The 23,275-nt window shown below is 40.7% G+C and overlaps 1 protein-coding gene across 1 annotated transcript in view; it reads left to right on the forward strand.

Moving 5' to 3' along the window:
• astn1 (astrotactin 1) overlaps positions 1-23,275 on the forward strand; it is a 412,066-nt gene that overhangs the window by 145,895 nt on the left and 242,896 nt on the right. The window contains exons 13-14 of the mRNA XM_061043889.1: positions 19,213-19,379; positions 22,657-22,851. Of these exons, the coding sequence (XP_060899872.1) occupies positions 19,213-19,379; positions 22,657-22,851 (362 nt within the window). The remainder of the gene's footprint in view (positions 1-19,212; positions 19,380-22,656; positions 22,852-23,275) is intronic.

Here is a 23,275-nt window from a genome sequence, read left to right on the forward strand (position 1 = left end):
TGCAATGGGAATAGAGCAGATTGCATCATCTCTTTTCTTAAACTAAATTCATCAGAAGTTTTCAAAAGGAATATAAATGTTGGAAGAATTATTCCTTCACATAATTAATTTGCTTGCTGTTATATTTTTGAGCGAATTATTTGCTTTTTTTAAACATCAAAGTTTTTTGGAGCACAACAACATTTTTTAAGCCTCAGAGCTGAGTATGAATTTTAAAAGGTGTGACCTAGCCTTTTTTTTTTTTTTAAATCAAAGAAACGACCTAAAGTTGTAACAATTTGTGGTGTTTTGACATTACTTACATGGGTTATTTTTATTAAATCAAAACCATAGCAAACCAACTGAAGATTCTCCAATGGAAATATTTGTCAAATCAACCATGATTTCCTTGATACTGAATTTCTCTGTGAAAGGAACCCTGACTCTTCTGGTAAATGGTAAATGGACTTGAGCTTGTAGAGTGCTTTTCTATTCTTCTGACAAAGTGTTTTTACACTGCAGGTCACACCCATTTACACACATTCACACACTGATGGCAGAGGCTGCTATATAGTGTCCAACAGAAGTTACTAATCCCATTCAGACACATTTATACGCCGCCGACAAAGCTGCAGGGCAACTTGGGTTTAAATGTCTTGCCCAAGGACACAGCGGCCATGTTGCTACAGGAGCTGGGGATCGAACCTGGATCCAAACTGGAGTTAAAATTGTCGTTGCATCAATCAAGTGAATGAACAGTCAGAATGTGACATTTTGGTGATTGTGATGCATTTCCAGCATTATCATAAATCAACAACAGCTGACAACATACTTACAGTTGTTGTATCTGACGTTGGTTTCTCAGCGCTGCTGCTTTGTGTCTCATGTAACATACCTTGATCCGTATTCGACAGGCCTCAGATGATCCTGTTGAAAGGTCTGGTAGACCAAAGGGTGTCTGGGAAAGCAGCAACCCCATCTCATTAAGTCACAGAACTTCAAACTCAGACTGCGACTTCAGCATATATTACCACACAGTATACATAATGCTGAGGTTTTTAAAGTAGGATGGAGCTTTCTTTTGGGAGACATTTTTGCTCACAGTAACAGGATTATTTCTAAGTTAGCAAAGAAAGTTTCAACCTCTAATTTACTAAGAGAAAGCCTTCTCCTTACATGTAAAACTCACATTTTTAAAGCTGCTGGAAACCCAAATCAACAAAAACCTTCTGATAATTTCATGCAGCTTTTTTGTACGAAATCGTGTGTTGCGCCTCGACCGTATTGTTTATTTTCTTCGTGTGGTGGAGGTTGCCTGTGATTGTGTGTGAGAGTGAGACCTCTGTGTGCTTGTGGATCTTTGATTTTGCTCCACAGGTGGAGCTCAGTGATTGGGATGGCGGAGCAGTATGGAAGGAGGGAGAATATCTTTGTAATTGGTGCGGAGTCCGCATCCCAGCTTTCAAATCCAAGCTGTGATCCACATGAAGAGGCAGCAGCAGAGATTTATTTTGTCCTTGGCCTCCAGACTGTTAATTTCTGAATTGGTGTCTGAAACCTTGTTGTGAGCTTTAGTTAGATTTTCTGTTATACGTAGTTGTTCAGGTAACTCTTAAGTGTGAGAAGCAGTAGGTGAGGGCGAACTGCCATTTTTTGTTTAAACTCATTTGTTCTCCTGTTTTTGGTTTAGTTAGGTGTTTAGGTTTAGTTATTTTCTTTTGGTTAATTTGTTTGTTCAGGTAAGGTAGTGTCATAAAAGAGTTTATAATTTGGGCCTTTGTTCACCTCGAGCTAATTTTGCTTCAGAATTCTAAAACTCAGTTCAGCCTTTGGTTTGGGGGGACCGGGGAGGATTTATTGTTCTGTTATGTGGCACACCTAACCCCCAGAGGGTCCATAACATATTGTTACCAAGACATGAGGGCTCTTACCTGAATCATAAAGAGACCTATCATACTCCAACGGTTCCTGAGAGAGATGGCTAAACAGAGAGACGGAGATGATTTGGACCAAAGACAAATAGTGTCTGCCTTCTAACATGAACAATCCCTTGGCAGCGTAGTCATCGTAGTAAAATTTTTATTTTTCGGACTAAATTATTTCCACAGACAATTCAGTGGTTAGCTAAACATTGGTAGGGACCAAATCTGTGTTTACAGATTCTACATAAAGAAGTAGAATATTTACTCAGAGGGGTCTGGATTTTCAGCATTGGAAGTTTTGTCATGATTTGCAGAACGCTTGTAGTCCAAGTTGTGTTGACTAATTATGGATTGGCATGCTTTGGTGAGTGGTGGGAAAAAAGTCTGTATGAAAACCAAAAGCAGGCTGAACCCAGTACTGGCTCCCATTGGCGGTATTTGGATGATGATTGATTTGTCTCTATTAACAGATATCTACATAAAGGTGCAACTAACAATCCATTATAGATCAAACATTCACACATTGGCCACAAATCTGCTTGACCATATGTCACTAAAATGTCACTCTGTTTATGTAAAATCTACCTTTGACCCGGCCTTCACGATAAACAGATGAACACGCTCTTTTCGCAGGGATGTTACTGACCAAGAAGTGATGGCGTTTATGTTGCTCGCCTAAAAGCTGCACGCAAAATAAAGTCTTAGCTTGATGTTATTAAACGCTAACCCCCTTCACCGGAATTACTGAGAAATTGTCATCTGTTCTCAGAGGCATATCTCTTTGACCAGACGTTGATAGACGATCGGTTGCCGTCGTCTCTTATAACTGGTTGGGGTGAAACAACCTCTAGAGCTGATAATAAAGTCATTGGGGAGTGCTAAAAAAGTGTAGTTCCTGAAGTGGCGAGTTAAGACCGACTCCAAAAGCTTTAGAAAGCCCAGTTAACGCCAGTATTAACTGAATTGGCCGCCATTGTTTGTCTTCAAAACGCCTCGCCAATGGGTGATATCTCTGAGACTACGTCCATGTTCTGGAGGGACATGTTACCCAATGCAACACACTTGCCTTCAGCCAAAAAAAAAAACATACACTCTCCTTTACTTCCTTTTCTCCTTTAATTCTTCCTTCTGGAAAGCAGTTCTAGCTGAACTTTTTCCTGTTGTATTAGGCTGATTACGATACAGCCCTCACCACCACAGCGGCGTAATGTGCTAACTGCGTTTACAAATGATACAATCACCAAGGGCTGCTGAAATGTGACAAAGGTGGCCTCCTCGTGATTATGCAGTAAAACCATGCAGTTGTTTTTGAAACTCACTGTGATTAAGGATTTTGGTTTCACTCTTTGTCAGGATGTTGTAATCTAATGACACTGTAATGAGACTGTAATCTAATCTGATATCTGCAGTCTTGCAATTTCCAGACACATTTCCAGAGGCTTTAAAGTTCATAAAGTTGAATAACAGCTTTGACTTCCTGTACTAACTTGTCAGTTGCAGTTGATTAAAATCCGAAACAGCTTGTTGGATCGTTGGCGTTTGGATGCAAAGTGTTACATTCAGTGTCAAGAAAATGTCAAACCCAACATTTAATTAAATGAAAAGAACTTGGATCAGAAAATATGATCTTTCTCTTTTTAGAAATATCTGAATCATCGTGTCCATTTGACCTCAAGCACCACTCCGTGTTGAGCTTGTGGCACTTTGCTGTGAGGGAGGTTAGAGGGGTTACTAAAAAAGTCCAAGTTTGTCTTCACTGAACTTAATCACCAGACCATCCACAGGAGAACAGACTGAGAGGCAGAGCGCTCTGGGATAGGCCGACCTTTGACCCACACTTCTTATCTCATCGCACTGGCCTTTGAAAGAATCTCTCAAGACAATTTCCTCTATTAGGAAACATGAAAGGAAAGTTAAAATGTTGGAATAATGTTCTAGGCAATAGAATGTGATTTCTTTAATAGACCTCCTTAGAATGGATATTTTTCTCTGTGAATCGGACGTAAATGCTCCTCGGGGCTTTTCTCTCTCTCTCTCTCTCTCTCTCTCTTCAGTGCGGAAAAACCCTTTAAAGTTTCTGGCAAATGTATCATCAGAGGTTCTTATTTGATGTATTGGTCAATATGTGTTTTAATGCTTTGCATGGACCTTTAACAGGATTTTTCTTTAATACAGCTCACAGTTATACATAGCCTTAATATACTGCACATGGTTATAGAACCGTTTCTCCTGAGAAATACAGTATTTGTGCAGAGAGCAAAATACAGCTTCAGGTGTCAACACAACAATCCTCCTTTAAAGTGTTGGTGACTGTTTAGAAAAGGTTGAAGACTTTTAATGCTATATTTGTTTTTCTCAAGTTATGACCAGCAGTTAAACATGTGAAGGCTAAAGTAACTAATTTGTTTCCAGTTACAGCAAATAGTTGTGGCGTTACAGTAATGCCCTATAGTCCCAACACTTGACCTAAGGCTAAGCCAGTTGATAACCACTGACCTAAAGAATATACCCCAAAGAATAACATGCTGATTGCATTTTTTTCATTGCAGTTATTTTTTTATAGTTATTCTAAAGCTTGCTACAACATAGTTCTTCAAACTAAATACCCAAAAGAATAATATGCATAGCTTTCCACAACGTCATTCATAAGCATGTTCTGATCTGATCAATGGAATCATTTTGAGTCTTTCAAAATGAGTGCAAATGACCGTTTCATAAGTATTTTGTGTGACTGAATCAAGTGTTTGATTCGTCAAAGGTATGGTTTGGATGAAATGGTAAACTTTGGGTTGAGTAAGTAATATAAATGTGGCTAAAAGTTAACAATCTTGACTGTAATGAATGGGACCCATACAATAGTTACACAATGTTATATGTAGCACCTGCTCCGCCCATCCTAAAACTCTAACGTCAGGGCTGACTGACAGATGATTTAGCATCTCACAATCAGCACTGAAAACCGTTTAGAATACTTCCTAACCCTGCAGTGTCCATCACCTTTAATAATCAGCTGTTACAACAATTTCACAGTTTGTATCATGACTACTGTCATCAATGCCAGACACATGCTTGACTTTTAACCTTCTGTTCGCGCAACCATAGCTGCCATGCTCTCTGTGTTCTCTGATGTGCAGAAGCGGACTTATTTTCGAGTCTGCCTGTCTTGTAAAACTAAGCAGGCTTCATGATCACTTCAATTCATGCATGTGTTGTTTCAGGACGTTATGTTCAAGAGGTAACCGTGCTCAGGCCCGGTTAGTCCTGGAGCAGTGTGAGTGCAGGCCAGCGGAGGGAATGAAGAGGGGGGCAGTCATGCTTAAGCACGGTACCGGGACAACTTTGCCTCGTGTAAGTGCGCCCCAAGTCTCTCAAGCTGTCGTTTTTTGTCCCCACACATGTTCCACCATCACTTTTTTTAAGATCAGCAACACCAACAACGCTTTAAAAGAAATACAGTGTGAAAGGCTTCTTCTACTCTCATGTGTATGATACTAAATGTTGAACCAAACATGTCAATGATTCATACTTTATGCTTGGTAATCAGGGATGCATGAGGATGGAGCTCACGTCATTTTTAATCATGGCCATTCATCGTCATGTATAAGAACTTCTGCCTTGAAACTACAGTACATTGGATGGAACATTTGTTTGGAGCTAACGAAGGGCTGAACACAATGCCACAATGCTTTCCCTTTACCCCGCAGGAGACAATAGTCATTCTTCACACAGCCTCAAGGGGTCATTGTCAGGTCAGCGTAACACGCTGCTTCAGGCATTTGAACAAATAAACAATGCTGTCAGTTTAGTTGTGAGGCCGGCCTCTAAATGAAATAAAAGAACAACATTAACATATGAATTCTCAAGGGCACAGGCGTGGAATAACAAAGAGGCTCTGCTATGCAGATGAAGCTGCTTGAAGTTATTTTCACAGCATATACGTATATAATGTAGAGCCAAGAGATGTAAGCATGAATCATGAATCAAGATGCATGTAAAATCAAGAAAATATTCAATTAAAAATATATGCTATGTAATATTTATCTATACTTGCCTCTCTCTCAAACCATTACAGCCTATCCATCATTATTCTTTGTCAAACAATTTAATGGATAAAAAAATTATTAAAGTATTCGACCCAGAAGGTTTCTAATACACAACAACACACTGAGCGATACAGTGAGGGTGATTTGTTTAATTGGGGTTGTTTTGTCCACAAGACAAATAAGTCGGAAACATTTGTAATTTTGGCACGAGCATCCAACACATTGCAAAGTCCCATTCAGAATGTCAATAATTCTTCTTATTCTTTACTCACATAAATACAGCAGAAATCATGAGTCATGACTGTCTACAATGAGTGAGAAGCGTGAGTCCCGCCAGCTGAATTGTTTTCTGAGCCGTGTTAACAACTTGTTTACATGAACGGGACGGCCTCGTGTATAAAGAAGCATAACAGAGCCTACTTACTGCTTATTGGGACGTCAAGTAAGTGTCTTTATATCTCAGTCATCCTGTGTCAATGTATATGTAATATGAAGCTATGAGTTAACCAAAGTGTGCTAACATTAGCCTGCTAACTCAACAATGCAGGCCACAGGTAATTGCAGCTCAGCAAAGGACAATTTTGTCCGCTGCTTTCGCTTAATGGTGCTTAATTATGGTGCGTTTTAATTAAAAACTCCTTTGTGCGAACTTGAGTGGAGAGGGGTTGGAGGTGGCTGGAGGAGAGTAGAGGCTGCAGAATAGTGGAGGTGTTTGTTTTGGTTTTAATACTGGTGCTCAAGGGCGACATCTACTGGATCAAATCACACATTCGCCCTTTAAATCCCCCAAAATTCACCACATTTGGTACATGCTTTACAAGTGGTAACATGTTTATGTTATAGTGATCTTGTGCATGGATGAGCGAAATAGCCCCCTGAGTGGGTTTCACCTACATACATGAACATCGGTAGGCCTGTGTATGATGTCCAATCCTACAAAAAAAGTATTATATCCTCATAGTGAAAACCCAACAGGAAGTCAGCCATTCTGATTTGAATGTCAAACTTAATGACAGCCGTGTGTGGACCAACATGGCCCCTGCTGTGGGTGTGCAGCACACCCCACACCTGAGCCACACCCTGCAGCTAATGGTTGTGGTTGCAACACATCACATTGCACAAAGGCGTGAGGGCCCCGTTCATCATTGCTTGCGACTTTCTTTCCTTGATTGGTGCCCTATATAAAGAATGATGAATATGTTCCTTGGTAATGCATTTCCTTGTGTTAAAGTCCTTAATCATTGTTGTTCTGCATCGACCGGCTGATTGTGTAAAAAACTAAACTCAAGCACATAGCTTATACAACTGCTCTTGTAGGGATTTGATGCTGTTTGGCAATGACACACTACTGATGCATTTAATCCTCAAAAGCACTGCAGGAATTTATCTCCATTAGGAAATAGGATTAAAAGGCATGGGGGTTCAAGGGGGTTTTCCCATGCTGGCTTTGGACCGCTAGCTCCTTGTACAGTGGAACTGACACTCCACTAACTGGCGGTCCAGTTCTTATATATTACCAGATAATGATTTTACCATCAGATACATTTGTTAATATCAGTGGATGATAATTTAGTGACCTGTTCGTCATTATTGATTGGAACTGGGCGTTAGTTTCAGCTATTTTCTTGCTGTAAATACACCACCCAATGCCATCAACTACTCTGTTGTTGGATTGGTTTGATGTGTTTAAGACTTTTTAGGCTAAATAGGACAAAAATATTAATAAAATCTTTTTTTTTATCACATAAAGGCTTGAGAATTTGAATGTTGAATGTTTGACATTGGACTGAAAGGTTTGACGCGCACAAACGAGACCTATCGACCTCGCTGCTGGCGTTGTGTCTTAGCTGAGTTTTTGAACCTTTAGCATACTGCAGAATGGTTTTGTAATGAAAGCAGGACATGATAGTTGTTGTGTTTTCATGCAGTTCCCATGTCAGGACTACTTTATGTTGTGTCAAAAACTAACTGAATGAAATCAAGTATGTATTTGATTTGAATCCAGAGCATGGATTTCATGATCACCTTTAGCCACTCCATCAGCTCGGGCCTTTCAAGACTCCTGTTTGGAACTTTAAATCTGGATAACTTCCTTATCATGCCACTCATCCTGAGTCCGAGTGTTCATCTTTTCACTGACTCAGCCTCATTTCAAAGAAAACCACCAGGAGAAGATTGTAATCTGATAAAAACTGTGGAGGATTTGGGCGCTATTCACTCGGGTAGTGGTTTTATGCAGAGGCTTACCAATGATTTACCAAGGATTAGACACCAGATTTGTAGAAATCTCAAGTGATAACAATCCACAGACAAAGACTCTGGGCTGGCGCATATTCTTAATGATTATTATCCTGCGGACAGCTGGAAAATGGCCCGGAGTTATCGCTTTTTTCCAGCATGTCGGAAGCCTATTATGGCAGTCAATAACTAGAGCTATCTGTGGTTGGCGAGCTCCAGAGCAGCGACCCGTCAATACAAATTCATCTCAGCCTGCACCACATATCCACACTTCCATTGATTGCACTGGGTTCCAGTGATTTGAACACTCTGTGCTACAGATGTGTTCGAAGATTCAATGTTTCTTGCTCTTTGCATTACAGGATATAAACCATTTGCCAGAATGACCCTTCACTGTCTGTGAAAATCAATATTGGTTTGTCAAGGGAGCCAGACCCGTGAGCACTCATTTACACATGTGTTCCCATTCTGCACTGGTGCTACGACAATAAACATGATTGTTGTCAGTCTACCCAACACTTGGGGATAACTCTTTCGACGTCAAAGTTTACGATCAGAATGATTGAGAAGGCTCTAACCATCTCCAGTTCTGAAAAAATAAAGATACATATCAATTGGTTTGTTAATGTAATGAGGCTGAGTAATTAAACAAACTGTGGCCAAATGAGGATTAACAAACCCCCTGAGTGATGTAAAAGTAATGGTGGCGATAGTTTAGCAGCCTCCATATGCTTGGCCTGTAAACTAGCAAACTGTCATCTGAATATTGTGTTGGCCCAATCAGAAAGGCCTGAACCTGCCAACATTCCCACAAATGAATGACAGACATCATATTTTCTTTTGCCAAACCACATATAAAGCCTCATAATGCCTTTTTATGCAAACTTGACTTTGTTAGAGGTTGTCAAAATCAATATGTCAACACCAATATCTACCAAGTACTGCGGTCCTGATTTCCCACATTGTGCATGTTTGAATGCAAGTTGCCAAATCTGTTCAGCCTGACTTTGAGCAGACTTTTACTTGCCAGCCTCTATATGAAAAGTCGTCACAAAGTCTGGGTCAGCTGATGTTTGAATGCAGCCGATGAAAGTCTGGAACGTACACTGTGAGCAAGTGAGCAGGGTTATATGACAATGTTGTACATGCTGAGCAGATGTTTGCTATAATGTACTTTTTATACAGGCTTCATTTAACAATGATATGTCTTCTACTATTGTTTAAATTAGTAAAAATGCTGTAGTAGTAATGCAGGAGCATCCATCCATTTTCTTCCGCTTATCCGAGGTTGGGTCTCTGTGACAGAAAGCGTAGTCATGATTTAGAACATGACTTCCATCTGCCCCGCAACGTTTTCCGGGGATTTTAAGGCTTTCCCAGGCCAGACGGGATATATAATCCCCCCAGTGAACTAGGGGTATACCCCCGGGTTCTCCCACCGGTTGGGCATGCCCAGAAAACATCATATAAAATATCATTCATTTTTCAGTAATACAGAGGCCAAATTTCCAATCACTGGAAAGTTTGCATGTGGCATGTACTGTGCCGCTGTTATCACCTAGTCTCAACTGGTGGAGATTTGCTGGTGTCTGTGAATGAAACACTTTTTGTAAAGCAACAATTTGCTTGAAAGGGGCACATTTTTCATGCGTAATGGTTGATATAAATCTGCAGAAACAGCACTGGTGCTGTATACTCTGCAGTGCAGGTAGTTGTGCATTCAACATTTTGCATGTGTTTTGTGAACCAGACAGTGTTTTTCTGACTTCATTTGTTCAGGTTAGGTGGGTCAAAATATGTGCAGTACTTTTGGTGAATTGGGCCCAGAGTATTTAAAGTTTAAGAGCAGGTTCAACAGTGACAACCTCCTGCTGTGTGGGACATTTTCAAAAGACAATTTCTGAACATTTCAGAAACTGAATTTCCTGAAACTGTCTGGAACTGTTCAGGGCTTTAAGGTCTACACCCTTAGTTATACATGTCTCCTTTTTGATCTGTTCAGCAGCCATCCATTGCATTTTCTTCCCACTCTGTAGACTGAGTCATTACCCATCTTCAGTTTGTACTTGCCTTCTGAGTAACATGGATACCACACAAACCCACACACCTACTCCCTTTTTTCCCTCCTGTTCTGTAACCCCAGTTCCTCGACATTTCACCTCTGCTGCTTCCTTTCCAAAGCTATAAAGACTTTTTGTTAAAGACCTGCCCGTCAGTATTTTTCCTCTGTCACTGTCACCTCATATAACCTGCTCCTTTGTGCCTGTCTTCAACCTGCCTTCTGCCCTTGTCATGTCGATTTCCGTGCTTGGTGGGATTGCCTTCTTGTTGGAAACTGTGAACCTCTTTTCCATGGTTATCATTGGGGAGGTTTTTTTTCCAATTCCAGCAGCTCTGCCTTTGCCTTCAGTTGGTCCAAGTTCCCTCTCATTCCTTACCTTAACCTGAAATGGTACTTGTGCTCTAATTAGAGAATAAGCGCTCAGTGAAGACACCCCTCATTCCAATTATGCCCCTATGCTCTACTGATGAAGTGTGTAATCTAACACATGGCCCTTAGTTTCCACTGCAAGCAAAACAGCGCTGCCATCTTCAACAGACCTCACATCTTAACCGACCCAACTCTTACATATACACATGAGATAATTATGTATTAGATCCTTTTTTTTGTCAGTTTAGATGAAGAATTTGACTCATGCTTGAACTAAGCAAAAACAATAAATCTGTTACTTCCATCATTGTTATACCGGCTCCTTATTTGCTTTCATTTCATTTGTTATAAACAAACGTAACATTAGAGTACAAGCATCATTTATTAATGCTTGCGATAGGAGGTGGAGGCACATTTTAAATTGCTGAATAGTTCAGACAAAGAGAGACTCGTCCTGCCAAATAAAGTGAATCATTTCATCATGCCGATCAATATCAAATCAGAACGATCAGAGCTAAAAAAAAACCTGACTACTACTCACAACGGCCAACGACAAATTCATAGTATAAACTCCATCATCTGTGATGCGCTTTGAGTGTGAGCTAGTGCACGCAAGGTGTAGAGAACGAGCAGGGAGACAGGGAGGTGTGTGATTGGTTCATCAGATTGGTACCTCGTGTAGACATTGGTCAACATTTTTACAGGCTTACAACTGATACAGATGATGGATTTTCTTTGTTCCCTTTTCAGAGCACTTGAGTTTTTCATTTCTGTCAGGACCTAAAGACAACATCTTAAAAAATTGTATCTGGAGAAAACTACCAACCCTGCCTTTAAAAATTTTACATCAATTTTTGATTCCTCCAAATTTCTTCATATGTAAAGCTAAAACTCTTCTAATATCCATACAACTCTAGGAGTTGCTTTGATAAGATTCTGAGTATTTGAGGTAAATTTAAAGCAATTATGCCAACTTCAGTATTCTCATAAGGTTACAAAAAATACAGTTAATCACACTAAGCTGCAAAATGTAAAACATTTTTTAAATATTTTCCAAAAATGTAAAAAGGAGAAAAAGTCAGTGGTTACATTGATGTATATTCTTGGTCTCCATTTCCCCATTTGGATAAACGTTCCAGTCGAGCAAATTTCCGATTGTACCGGGTCTCCAGGAGGAATATCAAACTAAACTTGATGAAGTCAAACAAATGGAAACGATTGCTCCTCATACATATGGATCAGTCTGAGACATGCCTGGAAAGGGAAATGACCATTTATTGCAAACTCTCATGGCTTGACGGTGTCGGCAGAGTAAAAGTAGTCCATTACATTTTCCTCTTTCAAAATGGCCCTTTGCTCAGCTTGGAGAAAGGACACGATGTTATGTTTCTGATGTGGCTAATTAATACATTATGTGATTGGATAAGGAAAGATTGTAAAGTGCAACACACATCAAAGGCTTTAACAAATAATTATTAGTAGTAAGTGAACCTGAAGCTATGTGTACTGAACGAACGCACATCAGTCTTACGACCTCGGCCATCATATCAGGAACATGATCCTCCTCTCTGAAGATTAGCGGCACATAGTACTGTATTGTTTTAAAAATGATATGAGCTTATAAGAAGGGAGTCATCACAGCCAGTGGCGATTCTACAGTCTATTTGGGCCCTAGGCTAAAATTCATTCCAACTAGTGTTTATCACCACCAGTGTTCCAACACTTACTCCAGTTCCTTTTTGTTACTCTTTGGTCTTTGGTTTTCAAAACAGCAATGCATGCTATGCTTAGCAGGGCAACGAGAGAGAGTGCTGTCAGATGGGGCCCCATTAGGGAGGTTCCTGCTGTCGTGCAAAAGTTTGTCAGCCCTCGAGGCCCCCATACTGGCCTGGGGCCCCAAGCAGTTGCCTGCCTTGTCAATAGGCACTGCTTGGGGTTCCCAGGCCAGTAGGGGCCCTCCAATGGCTGACAAAATTTAAACCACAGCATTGCCTCAAAATGTGCACATTTTGCAATGACAGTAGGGGGGCCCCATCTTATAGCACTCACTCTCAATGCCCTGCTAAGCGTTGCATGCATTATTGCTGTGAAAACCAGAATTTGTCAATGAAGGAAAATGAAGAGGAATCATCTGTCTGGGAGTGAAAAAAGAAAGAGGAAAATAATGATTAATGCCGATACATTTTTTGCCGAGGGCCCCAACAGACCCTAGAGTCACCACTGTTTTCAGACTTTTGTTGTGTCAAGTTGCTGTTGCTTAAAATCTATTTCCTGATATGATTCCTACATAATAAAGTATTTCCATCCAAATACTAGTTGTGGACTGTTATTGTGAAGACTTTGTCAGAAATTGAATGTGTTTAAGCTGCGCTTCAGCGGCGCTACAATAACAGGAGGGAGTGACGGTATGTATTGTACAACCATGATTAGACAAGGTTTAGTGTAAATGTAAAGAAAGATTGAACCCATACGTTTGTGTTTGGCTGAATTGGTAATAATGGCTGCAGGAATATGACGGGACATAACTGGTTAGCTGGTGAAGTAAGAAGAAGAAAGTCATAACTACCTCCACCAACATCTTGGACAAAGCCCTATACAAGTATTGTCAACTTCATGTCATGAGTGTTTAGGCCAAAACTGTTAACACTTGGTGGTTGATTATTCTGTGAGGCCAAACTAACAGCTTAAAGTCCTCTCCTGCAAGATGTGATGAGGTTGTTTGATCTCTCAGATCCCTCTGATTCACAGTTCGACACTTGTTGACCTGTCTCTTGAGTGTAACCGTCAGATCTTCAAAGGGGTTCAGGTCGAGGGAAGATGGCCTTGGCAAAACCTTTAGCGCCTGTGTTTCAGGGCGCTGCTCACCATCCCTCATTGTTGCTAGGTTACCAAACTTACCAAACCTCCACATCCCTCTGTAATGACTGGTCTGTGTCTTAAATAGCGCTGTGTGCTTAATATTTGCTTTTATTGAAGATAATTCACCAAGAAAAACAAATGGAAAGGTATCCAGTCTTGGCATACTCACCAGCTCTACACCTGGAAATTGTCAAAAAGACGAATCAGATAAGTTTCTTCCCCGCCATTGTTGTTGACATGGCTGTAATGATAAGTCCCGCCCCTTGTTGATCTTGATTGGTCAGTGAGGGAGAAGTGAATTAACGACACCGAAGGCATTTTTGCGCTCAAGATGCTGGGTGCTGAATACACTTATATATTGTATTGTACTGTATTTTGTAATCGTAAATGGCCGCTGCTGGGGCGCTGGTAGCCTAATGGTCAGTGCACGCGACCCATGTACCAAAGCAATGGTTCTCCAAGCGGGCTGCCCAGGTTCGATTCCGACCTGTGGCTACTTTCCAGCATGTCATTCCACACTCTCTCTCTCTCCCCGATTTCTGAATATCTACTGTCCTATCTCTAAATACAGTCGTAAAAAGCCCCAAAACAAACAAATTAAAAAGAAAAGGGCACTGCCAGTTCTAAGAAACAACCTTGGTGGACACATGCCTTTATTCTGCAGTCTGTGACCCATTGGATGTAGAATTTGAGACATGTGGAATTGTTGTGGAAATCCTGCTGAAAGATTAAACCATCAACATCTGCAACTCTTCAGTCCTCACAATGCATTGGGCAAATGTAGGCATGCTCTCTCCAACAGGTGCATTTTGTAATAACTCCTTTTGCCTTAAACTTATTGATTATTGTTCACACATTATCCCTGTGTTCCTGAGATGTACCAGTTGTTAAGAGGAACTAAGGCGATTTGATCTCTGTCACGTCACGACAGCTGCCCGATCGAACAAGTACACTTGTAAAATGTTAGGTGTAGATACCATGAATCTAGTGTATAAGATGCACCCATTTTTTCATCTAAAAAGTTGGCTGCTTTCTGTATACCAGTGCAACCAATTCACCAGTATAGGCTGCCTCACTGCTCAAAATGTACTGGGATACAAAGCAGCACCAACCAGCGCCACTTTTTAAGAACTTCTTCTAAATTAGGTCATAGTCCTTCATTTAAAGAAAACTGTACTGTTAAGTTAATAAACATTGTGGAGTAAAAAGACTCAAGACAACAAGTGACCAACAGAGATGGGCAAGAGCGACTGTGGGTCTGTGGGTCTGTGGGTCTCAACTATCAGCTTGGCTGAGAGCTCAACTACTGTCCTGGTAGCTAGCAGGAGTGCATACTCCACATGGTGAAAACAGATGGTACTAAAAGAGCTACACAGCTGCACAGAAACTGCACAATGTGGACTTTGCTGCACACGATGAAAATCATCACACGGGAAGACAGTTTAAAAAATGTTCCCTCTTCGAGACTGCATCTCATTTTTTATTTATTTTTTTATTTTATTTTATATTATTTATCCCTGAGGGAAATTCTGGTTTTACTCTCTGGTATTGAGAAACATGCTTCTCACACACATAGGCCAGTACTCAGGAAGTGTCCTGGCTCCTCACCAGCTACCAGACCAACTTCTATATTATGGTCCGCATTGGGACTTGAGCCGGCGACCTTCTGGTTCCCATCCCAAGTCCCTACAGACTGAGCTACTGCCGCCCCCTTATGTGCCACTGGGACTTGTATTCCTGACTTTTATGGTAATTGTTGCCAAGATGTTTGGAAGAAAATATTTATCAAATGTTATAGTTTCTACAGACAAACTATAACCCGAGGGCCGCCAGTTCAAGTTCTGGTATATACAATTGGTCAGGTATCTGGAGAGGTGCCAGGTCACTTCCAGAGTATTGCATGTCTCTCAATAACAGAGTGTTAAACCAGAATTTACCCTGGGGATTATTGAAGTAGATTTTTTATTTTTTAATTATGTGGTATGATCTAAATGGAGAAGACTAAACAGCAAAGACGTTGTTTTCTCATATTCACTCACAATGCCAACAACTGTGGACGTCACTGTAGAACAACCAAGTCAGATTTATTCGCCAAATGAGACACCTGGCCTCTCTAATGAACACTGTAGGCCTAAATAATAAAATACACAGTGGATGATCCCGCAGTGCGTATGAGGAAAGCAGCTGCCTCGTTGCTGTTCTGAAGGCAGTGGTGCCTTGTTAAAATGCACTCCATCAAAGTTCCCTTTGAAGTAATGGCTGACAGAAGACATAATGTGAATTTGGCTTGACAGGTCTCTCAGACATTTGCCTGGAAAATACTGAAGGAGTGTGTGGAAGGAGGGAACCGGGGTGAAGTCAGGTCTCACAGTGCTTTTGTGATTTCACCCCAGCACAGGCTGCGTTTCATCAAAAAGTTTTCAGTTGCTCTGCAGAAACTTTATATTTCAGAGTGTTTCATTTAAGAGCACAAAGTTAATTTATGCTGCCAGTTGATGTGTCGCACTTTTTCAAAACTAAAGGATTTAATTTTTCAAATCAAATATGAACACAGTCCTGTAATGGAATTTGATTAAAACTTGCACTATGGCCTCATCCTTTTTTTAAAGCGTATTATTTTTTATTGACGACATGGTCAGAATTTTTATTATTTGTTTGATCTTTGTGCTGAAGTTTGAACGTGCCATGTAAAAAAAATGTTTTTCCCTATTTTATTTTTTTTAGCACAGACAAGAGAAAACTTTCAAACTCTCATTGTAACAACTAAGTTTTGAGTTTGCAGTCAAGAGTTCACCTACTGCAGCTGAATGTGTAATGACTGAAGCGGGGGCAGAAGCAAGGTCATATTTCTTGTATTAAGATACAAAATCACTGCACATGGAACAGTATCATCACAATGCTTAATGCCTATTAACTCCAATTATTAGCTTTATTAATTGTTTGTTGTTTAAAAGATTCTTCCACAAATTGAAAACACTTACTGTGGTGATCTTCTGACTTTTATTGCTAATGCAACAAATGTAGGTTTTAGTTGGAACTTTTTCCCGTTAAGAACTCCTAAATGGAAACCGTGATGGTTTCATGAGTGTTTCTATTTCTCCCAATTATTTTCTCCCTTTTACTATCAGCCGTGACATTTGTTGGCCATTTATCAGGCTACTATAACCTTTTTATTTCTGTCTTGAAATTGGAAGTCTTTCTCCGGAGGCATTTCTCCTGATACTAACCTTCTCACTATACATTAACTATACAATTATAACACCGCTCTGTACCTACACAAATCACTCATTTGAAACAAAGCACTGATTTGGAAATCATTTCAGTGGTTTGGAAAACATTTTATTGGTTTAAAAATGACACCACCGTATCCCATAGCACATACCTTTACACCTTTAAGAAAAAGACCCAGCTCTTTATGAACACCTATGCACTTCATGATAGAATGATGATGGTTTTGTTTGATAATGACAATTTTAGGATGGTTTCTATGCTGATTAGAACTCTGAAGAACAGCTGTAGATGTTGTGCTTTGCCTCTGGTCACTTCCTGTTAGCACCTGCGTGTCTGATCAGACTTAAAGCTGATCGTTTGCTCTTACTGACATTATTTCCTCCTCTCTAGATCCTTGCTTGTGTTGTTCTTACTTTCATGTGTGCGTCGCTTTGGATAAAAGCATCTGCTAATTGAATTGTTGAATTGTAGAATGTTCCATCTTCAGTTTTGTAGATTCAGTTTCTCTGTAATCAGGTGCCATTTTTATATATGTTATCCTCTCCTTTCTCCTTTTCTGACCCTGATCAGACCGTGACAGTTATACCCCTGGAGTCTGTGACCTAAGATGCATCGCTAGCACCCGCCAATAAGAATCAAGTATTTAACACAGCATTGTAACAACCAAGGTAGTTCAATTTGTTTTGCACTGGTCCTCCAATACTACATTGAATTTAGATCCATCCATCCAATATCTATACCACTTTTCCTGTCTGGGGTCCCGGTGGGCTGGAGCCGATCCCTGCAGCCATTGGGACCTGGACTGGTCGCCAGTCAATCAAAGGGCTGCCATACAGAGACAAACAACCCATCACACTCACATCTACAGGCAATTTACAGTTGCCAATTATCCTAACAAGCATGTATTTGGAGTGTGGGAAGAACAGTGCCTGGAGGGAACCAACGCATGCACGGGGAGAACATGCAAACTCCCCACAGTGAGGTCCTGTTCGATGGGGATTCCAACCAAGAGCCTTCTTGTTGTGAAGCAACAGCGCTAACCACTGCCCCAACGTGCAGCCTTGAATTTAGATTTCTTTATTACAATAAGGAAAGATATCGTGACCATAGAAACACGGCCTGGAATACCTCCACAGATTTATTTATTTTTGCCAAGTTAATAAAGACTTAAAGTTATGTTTTGCCCTTAAGTAATAGGTTTGTAGACAAATGGCAGGTGTACATGACGCAGGGTTGTCACACAAAAGTCCCTCCAAACGTCTATTTAAAACACTTTGGTCTAAGGCAGTGTTGTAGTCAAGACCACACCAGAGACAGAGATATTCCCGACACGGGAGCGTGCCTATGTTCCCACAGCTCTATGTTCCCACATTTCCTTTTTCATACATTTGTATAAAATTTTAATTTGTAGAGTAAGTTACCCTAACCCTTACCCTAACCTGTGGGAACATAGGGCTGACCCCCTGACACTTTACTCTGGACTGTTGGTCTTTGTACCTCTTATCTCACTCATATCATGATGATATCCAAGTCAAGTTTTAAATATTTGTATGCATGTCTTTGTGCTGTTTTTAAGATATATATCCCTGTATGGACCTCTGTTGCAAACCAAATTGCCCCTTGGGGACAGTAAAAATGTTTCAATCCAATCCAATATAGTCCATATCCATATTAAACTGAGTGTGCACTTTGTGTCACGATTGTTGGAAAACGATTAGAGGTGGACCCAAGTGCAGAATGAACTAAAAGTCTTGAATAAACAAAAAGGCAAACAAAAACTTACTTCCAAGATTCAACAAAAAACACAGGGATCAAAAACAGGGAGCCACAGAGGAGCACGAGCAAAAAGTGACATACCAACGAACGAACGACATACAAACAACATACAATGAACTGACACAGAAGGGAAGAAACACTGAGACTAAATAGACATGGGGTAATCAAACACAGGTGAGACTAATGACACAGGTGAAGACAATGAGGGTAATCAACATGGAGGGAAACACACAGAGGAAGGAATGAACACAAGACAAGAAACACTGAGGACAACTACAAAATATATACATGAAACACTGAAGACACACAGAACTCAAGAATTTAACAAAACACACTAGAACATAAAGAAACACTGAAAAACAAAACTAAAAAAGACCAAATCATGACACTTTGTTGCACCACAGACAGAAGTCTGTATCAGTTTTCCTTCTGTTGCAGCCTTTCTGCTGCTGTCGTTCCACTCATAAATATGACACTGCTGAAGGAAATAACTTCTTTACAGACAAAGCTCAGTGCTCACACAGGCTGCACTAATGGGAACAGAAGTCTGACTGTTTTACACTCGGTGGCACAGATGTTATCGGGTCTGTTTACCTGTCCCAGCTGGGATTAGCGTTAATGTGGCAGCTTCCGTTTCGGTCGTGGCGGCTCAGTGAATGTCTCCCTGAATGAGGAAGAAGTGTGTAATTGCTGACATCAGTCATTTTTAAAAACGCTTTATGTCCTCCCACAGTGCCCTCCAGGGCTGAGTCCTATGAAGGATGGGACCGGGTGCTACGACCACCACATCGGCATCGACTGCTCTGACGGTTTCAACGGAGGCTGTGAGCAGCTGTGTCTGCAGCAGCTGGCTCCTCTGGAGGATGACCCCACTCTCTACAACATCCAGATGTTCTGTGGGTAAGAAAGAACACATTCACGGCATTCTATTTTTGATTACTATTTCACTGTGCTGAGACCTTTATACATTCACATGACATCAAGACATGTGAGTGTCTGCAGTGTGTTCTAGGTGAAGCCAAACCACATCATTATATTTTAAAGTATATATTTTTCAATTAGTTTTGGAATATGCAAATTAGATAGTTTAGCATCTAACCTACAGAACACTTTGCAAGCTAATTAAAGGTCACATGTTATTCTAAATACATTCGACTATGGTTCTCTAACACTAATATGTGTCTGTAGTCTGTCTACAAACCCACCAATCATGAGAAAAGTCCATCCTCTGCGTCTTTTGCCTGCTCCACTTTTCAGAAAAAGTGTGCTCAAACAGGCCATTTGGAGATTTTCCCTTCATGACATCACAAAGGGCAGTAACCCCTCCCCCAGGTGGGTGACACTCCCACAGCTAGGTGTTTGTTCTGCCCTCTGAGTCTGCCTTGGTGCAAGAAACCTGAGCCACCCAAAGCCCTTCCAGAGAGGGGGCGTGGTCAGACACCGCTCATTTACATTTAAAGGTACAGACACAGAAACAGCCTGTTCTGAGCAGGGCTGAAATAGTGGAGTTTATAGACATGATCAAATACAGGATCAGAGTGGATTTAGAACAAGAAACTTCACACACATGTTTCTGGGATCTCTGGGACTTATTTAAACAGGTTGAAAAGGAGGATTATATGTGACCTTTAAAAGAACATGTAATGTCAGGGGAAATATCCCCATGACTACTACATTTGACTTTCAGCTTTTCTGCTAACACTTTATTTTCAAGAGCATGGAAATACTCAGAGGCTTATGGTTGGCTTGTTTGTTGTAGGATGAACCACGGGAATCACAAATCAAAAGATAATACACTACACACATCCCCTATAGGCATTATAAACGATGCAAGAAAAAACATGTATTAAAGAAAAAACTCAGATAGATGGGAAATGAGAGGGATAAAGGTGCTAGCACTCATAGGACCGCTTCAATTCTCTTTTGAACACTTTCAATCATTTGGTGTCCAGCATACATTCAGAGATACTGCAACATTGCGCTGGATAGCCAAGTGGTTATGTCACATGCCCCATGTACCGCGATAGTGTTACTGTTTATGTTAGGGAGAGATTTGATGCTGTTTGGTTGTCAAATGTTAACGGTTTGTCAGGAAGCTTTAAGACTGCCTCAGCTCCAGCTCTCAGCCTGTCGTTAGGTTGAGTGAAAGTTAGGTTGAGACAGCATTTCCAGCATGGCGGCTGCTGCTGATGAGCCTCTGAAGCCCCCTGCAGTAACAGATGGGTGACCTCACTCAGGCTTCGTCCATTAACATTTACAGATTTACAGTCCATGGCTGTTCCCCACTCTCTCTCTCTCTTTTCCCCTGATTTCTGACTCTATCTACTGTGCGCTCAAATAAAGGCATAAAAAGCTCAAAAATAAACCTCAGAAAATGGCACAATGTGTACAGACACGCAGTAACACACTGGTTTTCCTTTGAGATCTCCCCCTAGTAGTATTTATAAGTCTAAACTATAAACTTCAGACCACTCAAGTACTGGCTGAAATTCTCCACAAACATCTTTTACAGAAAAATGCCAAATCCAGCCCTTAACATGGAACATAGCAAGTGTATTGACATGAAATTCCTTCATTTTACAACTCACTTTTATCCTCAGCTCAGTTCTGATCAGCCAGAATAACAGAACTTACATCAAGGGTGATTCAAAGAGACGAGTTGTTCGTATTTCTTGCAGCTAATGAGCCTTGCAACAGCATTGTAGTGTCCTGCATGTATAACTTTGTACTGAATGAAAGTGGAAGTCGGCCCACTATGTGTACTGAATAAAATACGTTTTATTTTTGATTCTGCCTGCTGTGAAATGATCAGCAGGATCCTGCAAACAGTTGTTTTGTAAATGGAGCAGAACAAGCTTCAGTTTTTTTGTTTCTGTCATCCTTACATCAAACATCATGTTTGATTGAATTCACAGCTGCAGCACTTCTTTGTTGTTACTGTGCACGCTGCAGATTCAGCTAATCCTCCACTCGTCCCACTGGAGACTGGCACTAAGTCTGCCACATTTGGCATCCAGGAGAGAGTCAATCCCTGACAGATTATTGCTTTCTCTTAACCTCCGATCCCCAACTTTACCATTCTTTGATGCCAGCTTTTCATTCATTTCACCCGCTGTTCTACAGAGATGTAAAAAAAAAAACACACATCAACAATATGAACAAGTCTTCACATGTCGCTCAGTGTTTCAGCCCTTTATTGAGATAGAAGGTGTTGTGCCAGTCGAGCTGACAGAATTATGCTGATCATACACTGTTGAGTTGTGTGAAAATGTACATGAATAAAACACATTATCTCGAGTAACAATTCAACTATGACTTTATTTATACATTTTTAATAATAAATCATAGTATTGTAGAGTATTGTAGAGTATTGTAGCTTGCCGCAAATTTATGCCAAATAATAACAAATCATGACACACACACACACACACACGCCTGCACTTTTCCTATGTTAATACACACCTCTACCCGTCCCTTCCATAGACTGTAAACATAAATGGACGAAGTCTGAGTGACCTCAGCCATCTGTAACAACTGGGGGCTATGCGCCTAACTTTGGATAACATGTATCGTTTAGAAAATCAAGACAGATTTAAAAAAAGAAAAATCATCCCCCGTACATTGTGTGCTCATGATGACAGTAACTAATCAGACCTATTTCATTATTTGTACCAGGCTGTAAAAATTTTAATTTCTGCTGTAAAAACAGGATTTTTTTGGCTGTGGTGTGTATTTAGAGAAAACTGACAGATCTATTTAAAATTAGACATTAAACACCTCTAGAGAGCTGGAATGGAATTATCCGTGTGCTCAACTGCTCGACTGGCAGTCGACTGAGGCTCTGACGAACAAATCGTTGAGTTCTAAATCGGCTATAATGCCGTTACTGATTTTTTTTCTGATCGCTTTCATTCCAATCATTCTAGTCAAAGCAGGAACAGAGCTCAAATAAAGTTGTGCCGTTTAGATCATAGACTGAATCTTTTTGATTCTGTAATCTGCTATTTGAGCCCCTTTAAAATTTAAAATTTTAGACTCAAAGCAGCTGCCTGTCACATGGCAGACTATTTAAAAGAGAATAAACAGTTTCAAATGAGTGTCATTACCACCTGTTATTTCACAAAATGAGATGAAATGAAAGAAAAAAAAAGTCTAAATTGAGTTGTTGTCACTTCAGGTGCATCGAGGACTACAAACGGGGACCAGATGGGAGGTCGTGCCTGCCGCTGTCTGAGGTCTGCACCGAGGGAATAGACTGCGGGGAGTCAGTCGACATCCCGGCTAACCAGACCGTGTTCGGAGACCTTTTCTATGGCTACAACAACCACACCAAGGAGAGCACCTCCGCACAGATCCTCAAGGCTACCTTTAGGTAAACACACAAGCTGTTTGTGAAGTGGAGCATGTGGGACATCGTTCTGCCATTTGTTTCTCAGCAGGGGAGCAGTCTGGCAGGGTCCGGGCTCCCACTGTGGCGATGTCCGTGTTTCCATCATTGTTCTTGGAAGAGCTTTGGCTGAAACAGTCGGAAGGGGCAGATGTTTCTACGTGTACCAAATGTGTCAGAAGTCCCGGTTTGGTTAATTAGAGGTTATATATTTAAGACCCTTTTAAGTACAGCAGCTGTGCTGTCTGATCTAAATGTAGAAAGAATACATTCAATCCACAAATACAAGTAGCAGACATGGGAGTAGGTCACACATGTACATGTCACAAGCAAGTCTCAAGTCTCAACCTTCAAGTCTCAAGCAAGTTGCAAGTCACTGTGGTGAGAATCAAGCAAGTCAAGTCAAGTC

Source organism: Labrus mixtus, chromosome 8, assembly GCF_963584025.1.
Source record: "Labrus mixtus chromosome 8, fLabMix1.1, whole genome shotgun sequence".
Lineage (NCBI taxonomy): Eukaryota > Metazoa > Chordata > Actinopteri > Labriformes > Labridae > Labrus > Labrus mixtus.